Source organism: Lupinus angustifolius, unplaced genomic scaffold (genome assembly GCF_001865875.1).
Source record: "Lupinus angustifolius cultivar Tanjil unplaced genomic scaffold, LupAngTanjil_v1.0 Scaffold_490, whole genome shotgun sequence".
NCBI lineage: Eukaryota > Viridiplantae > Streptophyta > Magnoliopsida > Fabales > Fabaceae > Lupinus > Lupinus angustifolius.
In genome coordinates this window covers 136,755-145,423 of record NW_017727862.1, presented here as the reverse complement: position 1 = coordinate 145,423, position 8,669 = coordinate 136,755, and the positions used below count along the sequence as shown (strand labels likewise).

General features: G+C 35.3%; 1 protein-coding gene across 1 annotated transcript in view; it reads left to right on the top strand.

Annotated features, from left to right (window-relative positions):
* Nucleotides 1-5,369: 5,369 nt before the first annotated feature.
* LOC109341516 (putative receptor-like protein kinase At1g72540) overlaps nt 5,370-8,669 on the top strand; it is a 13,534-nt gene continuing 10,234 nt past the window's right edge. Inside the window, exons 1-3 of the mRNA XM_019579445.1 lie at nt 5,370-5,750; nt 6,007-6,115; nt 6,517-6,653. Coding sequence (XP_019434990.1) covers nt 5,370-5,750; nt 6,007-6,115; nt 6,517-6,653 — 627 coding nt within the window. The remainder of the gene's footprint in view (nt 5,751-6,006; nt 6,116-6,516; nt 6,654-8,669) is intronic.

Here is an 8,669-nt window from a genome sequence, read left to right as displayed (position 1 = left end):
ATCATACTTTTCCTACTAAATCTCTTTGCACGGAGACAATTCTTAATTTAGTTTGAACATTTAAAATGGATAATTACATGTAATTACTATTGCTTCAAATCATCCCTACAACACTCACCTCAGAGCAAAGCAAACGACTGAGTCCAAGTCAATCAAGGATGGTAGGTTGGAACTGACTAAGTTGAAGGAACAAAAAGGCAAAATGTTCCAAATTTTGAAAGCCCTACAAAGCAAAATGGAGAAGAGGATTGAGTCTGCTATCGTCGAGCCTCACGATCATCTATAGCAGCCATTGAGATTTGCCCCAAGAAATAATAACCAAGGAGTGGGCACTAGCCAGCAAAGAGAAGAGGTATCCATATGGCCTCGTTATGGGCTTCCGCAAGGATGTGTTCCTTATTATGGAGATGGTAACGGTGGGGAGGTTCCCCATGAAAATCCTCCAAGCAACATAGGACAGCCAGTCCCACAAGTTGATTTGACAGGGCATGATGACGACCCCACATACGAACCTCCTCAAAGGACTTCCATAAGTGGTACAAATTTACGTGACCCAACCACGGAGGCGTGAAACACACCAACACCCCCATGTAATTCCTTTGGCAGTAACTCACCAAACCCTAGGAAAGAGGAGCTTGATTGAGGAGAGGCTGGAAGTAGTAGAAGGGGCAAGTTGTCCAGATTTGAAAAATGCTTTCTAGATGTGTCTCGTACTAGATGTGGTACTTCCCCCGAAATTTAAATTTATAGAGTTTAAAAATTATAATTTTGCATCCTACTCTAGAAGTCATTTGCACATGTACTTGCGTAAATCCATGTTCGCAAATCTATTCCTTTGGTATGCTTTAAGAGTTTTGGTAAGATACTTTTCTTCAACCAAATCCTAAATTCTCTAAGGGACATTATGTTTTCTCTTTGATAGAAAGAAGTGAAAACTATTTTGTGATTTAGTTTGTTGAGGACCATAATGTTCCTGATATGTTAAAATAATGGGTTTCATTATCTCTTATGGGTCAACTAGGGTATCGACTCATTAAGTGCATATCAGTTTTATAAGTTGTACAAGTTGTCAGAATTAGACTACTTATTTTGTAACCTCTTAAAATAAATAACAGATATAATTTTATTAAATATATGATGCCCATATTAATTATAAGACAAAATAGTATGCATACAAAGTGTATGAGTTTTATACACTGTCATTACATCATCTACCATTTATATTTAGTCATTGTTATTGATTTTTCTAAAATGTAATCCAAATGAATGGTGTATGATGTAGTGACTGTGTATAATATTTACACTGACAATACATTTATATTATACTCTAATTAGAAATCATAAGTTTCTAACAATCTCTCTCTCGAGCTTCATATGTTCTAGAAACAATACTTTGACATATTCTTTAGGCCCACATTTGTATGTTATTTATATTTAGATTTCTCCTTAATACATTCTGATCCATCTTAGATATCGACTATGGAACAACCACGACCTTGAACATATTCAAGCATGACTCCACCACGATGAACACCATATTAATATACTCAACGACACATGTCAAATATATATGAGTGATATGAAAATTTTACGCAATATGATCTCAAACATTAATATTTCTACTTAGTCCTTCTTTATTCTATTGTAAGATAATATAGAATCTTTAAATTGTATCACAATAGTTACAAACAAAAGACTTATAAGTAAATTTTAAAATAGAACAATAAACATTAACTTTAATATGCATCAAAATTATATAAGACGTCAAAGTAAACAATAAAAGATATAGACTTTCACTAAACTAAGACATCCTAATGAACAACACCCATACGAGTAATGTGCTACTGAAAGACCTTAGGTATGAGACCATTAGCCAATAAATTAGTAAGAAAAGTTCTATGGAAATTTGTCTATTTTGATCACTTTCTTTAAAAACTAGAAACTTGATGTCAATAAATTTTCACTTTGTAGAACTCCTATTATTGTTGGAGTGAAGAATTACGGACTTGTTATCACATTAAATTTTGAATGGTCTTCAATATCATCGACCAACATAAGTCAATAAAAAAATCTGCAATCATATCCCATGGTCTGATGTCTCAGAAGAAGCCATGACCTCTGTAGCCATGGTTGAAGCAGTCGTGAGTGTATATTTAGTAAAATTCCAAGAGATAGCACCTCCAGCCAACATAAAGACATATCTAGATATAGAGTGTATCTTGTCTTGACATCGAGAATAATCATATCAGAAAAATTAATGGTGAAGTACTTTATGCGCCTCTTCGTTTCTATCCAAGGACGACAATAACCATTCTCTTTTCATTTGAATCTATATATATTATGGTTCACACTAAGGAAGAAAAACAACGAAACTGATAAGAGAGCAATACAAGGCACAAAGAAAAAGGAAAGTTTTGTTAATAAATAGAAAAATGGATATTCCTAAAAAAGAATGTCTATTTCAATTTTTGCATCTTCAATTTCCATGTTTAATTTCTTACTGGAGTTAAATATTTAATCATTATATCTTCGATCTAATATATATATTTTTCGAACAATTTTTAACGGCTACAAGAGATGATGACCCGAACTAAGTGATATATCATAATTCTATTATGCACTTAGGGGATGATTTCTATGACTAAGGGGAACTTTGAAGAATGATCAATTGTTGTTTTTTGTTGTTTGTCTTTTTTTAATTTATCATGAACAATTATATTTTGGATGTTAATTGTTAGTCCTATTTTGAGCCCTGAACATTGTATTTTGGCAACATATGTTTATTTGAAGAATGAAAATTTGGTTTTGAATATTCATAATGTTGTATCAATATAATTGTTTAGAAACATATAATTATCAATAACAACACATATAACTTCAACATCGCTCATTAAAGAAAGCGCTGTTAATTTGGATATGCATATATAACTTCAACAACGCAGGTGTGTAAGTGCGATGTTATATAGAGCTGACTTGAATGAGTTATGTTTAACAACGAACCTTTAAGATAGTGTTGTTAATTTACATCTATTCAACAACACAAGATTAAAGGAGCGTTGTTGATATGGTATGACAATGAGTTGTCAAAAGCTGGATTCACCTCATGGATGTTTAATATCACTCCTTTAAGGGTGTGATGTTAAAGTACATCAATTCAACAACACAAGTCTGAGTGAGCATTGTTGAAGATGTCATATCAACAACACATTCTTAAAGGAGCGTTATTATAGATGTCTAATCACCAATACAGTTGATATGTCTCTCTTTGCTCAACGGTCTATCAGAGACATTCCAATACAATTGGGGATCAGCTGTATTAGTTTGTCTTTATCAAGGACTTTATCGTGCAACAAAAATTAGGAAACAAAAAAATATCAGGGGATGTCTGTTACTACTTCAGTCATGGGCATACGATCACATATCAATTCATGTACTAAGACTGTATGACAACACACTACAATTTTATCATTTTGTAAAAAATGTATACTTTTTTATATACTAATTTAATTAGTAATTTATATCCTACAAATTTTATTTATATACTAACTTATATGTAATTATGTCAAATGGGTTGTCATAATATCTAATCACCACATGCATTTCTAAGCATGCAGCCAACATCATTCGTATAATGTAAGATTGTTTGTCCGTTGACCAAGTAAGTCTAAATACTAATTTATTTTTTCTCCATTTTCTAAATATTATATAAATTATTTTAACTTTTTTTATCAATTAGTCTTGACCCCTTACAAGACCTTGAATAATCAGGGAGATGCCCCTGATATTTGTCGAGCACAAGTTTCATTGATTTGTTTTGCAATTGTCGAATGGCATGTTGTTGATCGGGTTATGACACAAATTGGGTTGCGGTAACCAATTCCACAAGATCCGCCAAACTTCTATAAACTCCACAAGATGGAATTACAAGGTAAGAATGAATACAATTGGCCACATAAACATGAAGTTGAATTCAAATGTGGAATAGTCAAAAATTGTGCATGGTCGACAGTGTTCCTGATATTGAGCCCTTGTATCATTACTCACGGTATATACAGTGGTACTTATAAATGACAAAGATATATAACCCTCCAATATTCTATTAGAACAGTAAGTTTTTCTATTAATTATATTTTTATATTCATTTAATTCAATAACTAATCTTCTTATACTTTTTTTTATGTTCAACATTGCAACAACACTTGTTGACAGAATTACTCCTCCTCATGCTTATAACAATCTCATACAAATAATCAATTTTATTTGTAAAGATTTGTCGAAAGCATTGGCTGAGTGAAATCCTATAGGCTTCAACATTTCCAAACCTCAAGCTTATCTTACTCAACATTTTAATATGCCTGCATACAGGTCTCAACTACAATATGAAAGTCTAAGTCAAACAAAGGTTCACCCTCAAGAATAAACACCACAAACTCATCTACACTGAGAACAATACTATGGAGCTTTGACAACATTTCTAACTTACTACCATATATGACAAAGTTCTCATCTTCAAGGATCACTACTATCTAAGTTTCCTACAAGTTCAAACATACCAATGTCGACATATGGGTCACAAGAAATTCACCATCCAACTATGTTGTCGCAACTAGAATAAAACAATATTTATGGTACTAATGATAACGATAATGAGCTTCTAACCAATATTTATGGTACTAAAGATGGAGGCTGGATATATTGGATGAAATTAAGTTTTGGCAATATTGAGTATTAGGGTATTGAGCTTATTTAGATAATCCAAAATATTGAATAAATTTTTTCTAGAAAATTAAATTGACTCATTCATTTAGTTTTCATTAATCAAAATACACTCAAGTAAAAATAACCAAATTATTAAATCATATTAAATTATAAATGATCCAAATTAAATATAGAATTAAATCAAAAAAAATTAAGATAAAATATTTTAAATATATTATTAATTAATAGTCAACCATAATAATATAAGTATAAAGTGCATATTGAACATATTAACTAAATAATATACCTCTAACGTAACGATACTTTGATAGGGTAACATACCATATACTACTTACCCGTACCTATACTGAAGAGAACCGTATATCATATGACTATAAAGATACCAAGTCTTGCACATATGACATAAGCTTGGATTTAATTGACTGCACTGACCTACATGCGAGAAAAAGATAATAAATAAAGGTTAATGACATAAGGTTTATACTTCCTAAGCTTCTTTTATCAAATAAAATTCTTTTAAAAACCACTCCAAAAACTTTAAGCCTTGGTCTTATTAAAATATAAAAGCTGAGCCCTCTAATCTCATTTGGCATATACTGATAAAGAAATCAAACTCACTTGGGCCAGCACAAACTACAATTTATCACAAAATGCGTTGGAAAAGGCTTCTGTTGAAATCGTTCATACTTGGCTGTTTCAAGGCCACGCACCCATCATTAGACAAAATCATAGTTTCTAAAAAGACATGCTCAAAGAGAGTTTCTCTATCTGATTTAAGTAATTCTTCAGCACTCTCTATCATGAGTGATTTGTCCAATTCACTTAGAGGATCAAATCTTCAAATTTTCACTTACCAGGAGCTTAAAGAGATTACACAAAATTTCAGCAAATCGAACTTTCTTGGGGAAGGTGGGTTTGTGAAGGTATATAAAGGGTTCATCGATGACAAGCTTAGGCCAAGATTGGAAGCTCAGGTTGTAGCAGTGAAGGCCTTAAACTTGGATGGAAAACAAGGCCACAGAGAATGGTCGGTGAGCATTTGCCTAATATGCATAAACTTTTGTCATAGCAAGATGTTTCTCAAGTACCTATACTTTGATAATCAAATTGTTCTTATTTGGTGTTTAGATGAGTTTTTGGAGATATACCTAGCGATAACTTGTTGTAAAAGAATTTGGATTGTTCAAATAATAATATCTTCTCAAGTAATGAAATCATCTAATTTATTTAGAGAGAAAATGTATGTATAGATATTAGACTCATGTCTTTAATGTTTTATATCTATAGACTGAAGTAATCATTTTGGGGCAATTGAAGCATAGTCATCTGGTTAACTTAATTGGCTACTGCTGTGAATACATGGAGAGGGGCAATTTAGAGGAAAAGCTTTTTAAAGGTACATGCATATCTTTCCCTGAATAATTGAGGTATAATTCTTTAATGACTAAATTACACTAAAACCCCTAAATTTTAGTGAATTACATAAATCATACATTCTTTTTAAACCAACACAAATCACTCTTAGTTATATACATATATTACAGTGACTCTCCATATAAGAGATAAATACAATCCAACATAAGAAACATGATATTGTCTGCACATATTATTATTTTATTAGGAATCAACAATATAAACACCGAAGAATTTTAGATATTGTCCTTTGTCTAGCTCTCATCATAGAAGAAAAGAAAAAAAAAGATGAAATAGATTTGAGAAGCTGTTCTGAACTATTATTTTTTTCTATGTATCTATATTTATCAGAGCTGCTTCAATGATGTCTTATAAAAAATGCAGGTTACTTAGCAGCATTACCTTGGTTGTCCAGAATTAAAATAGCAATTGGGGCTGCAAAGGGACTTGCTTTCCTTCATGAAGAAGAGAAACCAGTCATATATAGAGATGTTAAAGCATCAAATATTCTATTGGATGCTGTAAATTCCCAGTTAGCCTTTGTTAATTCATTCTAATAAACACTAATCAAATGAGCATTATTTATTGATGAAAAGTGTTCCAGCTCGGTCTCACCCGGGCCTCCAACCTCAAAAGAATCTATTAGTCTGGCATCCTTGGATTGTCCCCTTTTACCCGAGCATCCCGTAAGTACTCCGCATATCCCCGTCGTTCACCTGAGATGGATCTACCCATGGCAGATACAATAAATGCTCCTGACGCCAAATTAAGACCTCTGGCACATTATTTAATGCACCTTTGACATAACATTTAATGCGTCGTTGACTCACCATCAGTTTAGACCACCTATCACGCCGCCTGAGCATTCTACTTGCCCCGACAAATCGACAAGGACAGATCAGCAAGTCAAGTAAGGACGACCAGAGTACATACCTCGTACCCGTTAGATGCTGGCCAATGACCAGATACCATCTCAGCATTTCCTAAGCTCTATAAATAGAAGATATCACACAGTGAATATAATTCAATCTATCATCCTCTCATTTATTGCTCTAACTTCTCTCTTATTTACCCTCATTCAGTATCTAGAATACTCTATTGACTTGACTTGATCGTCAGAGAACCTTTTCAAGTACCTCCCCCGGTGGGCCCAGAAGATCATCCGACCAAGTTACCTGTTTTCCTACACTACATCGAACATACTCTTCCGACCATCCATCTTCAACTTCCAACCATCCATCCTCAACTCCCCATCATCCACTCTTAAAACTAAAGAACATTGGCGCCGTCTGTGGCTTACCAACAATATGGTTACCACTCGTAACCAAGCTCAACCACCTAGCCACACAGAACCACCCATTGAACCTCCAACACTAGTGCAACCATCTCATCAAGCTAGCCAAAGTCATCCTCCAAACACCATCCTAGAAGCACCCATCACCCAACAACTCCTCCACATGATCCAAACTCAAGGCCAAATTATCCAACAAGAGGCCCAACTACTAGCAGAGCTTCGCCAACATAGACCAGCACCTAATGATGGACCATCGCGGCCAGTTGTCATTGAGGACTCCGCTGAATCCGCCGAATCCTCTAGGCTCATATCCCCCCTATCACGAAAACCACACAGATAACTCAATCCCCGACCACAGCTCCTCAATAGCAAAACATCCTTTCACAAAAACTATTATGTCTTCACCACTCCCAAAACATCTTACCCGACCCAGCAATATCGACCAATAGGACGGAACAAGTGACCCACAGGATCATCTAGATGCCTTTGAAGTCTCAATGCTTTTCCATGGGGCCACCGACCCCATCATGTGCCGAGCATTTCCCCTCACTCTAAAACGCGATGCCCTGTAGTGGTTTACTTGGCTCGCACAGAACAGTATCGACCAATGGGCCACTTTCGCCAACAGATTCAACATCTGCTTCACAGCAAGTAGAGAGCAGCCTCGCTCTTCCTACACCCTGTCTAGTATACGGCAGGAATCCCATGAGCCCCTTCGAGCTTACCTAGACAGATTCAACTCGGAGGCCATGAAGGTTCGCACCCTGAGCCTGGAGGTGGCGGTGCATATTCTAGTGACGGGTTTACAGGATGGCCTTTTCAGGCAGGAATTAGCTATATATTCAGACCTCACAATGGAAGAACTCAGATCTAAGGCTCAACAATTCATCAATCTAGAAGAAACCCATCCTAACCGCCCACCCATCGAACATAGAGAATACCAACTCCCCCCCCCCATAGGAAGCCAAACCACCAAAACTCCCTAAACTAGAATCTTGCAAGAAGTTATGTCCATCCACTTAGTCCAACTCCCTAAACCCAATCCAGGCAGGAGATTAGGGACCCAAGACTGCTCCAAATATTGTGACTTCCACACATTCTTTGGCCATGTAACAGATGAGTGTACCCAGCTGAGGGACACTATCGAAGACCTGATCCAAGCTGGACACCTCCAGAAGTTCATATCCCAAACTCGCTAAGAACGATCACCGCCTTTGCGTCGGTCCAGTCCTCCTAGGAGACG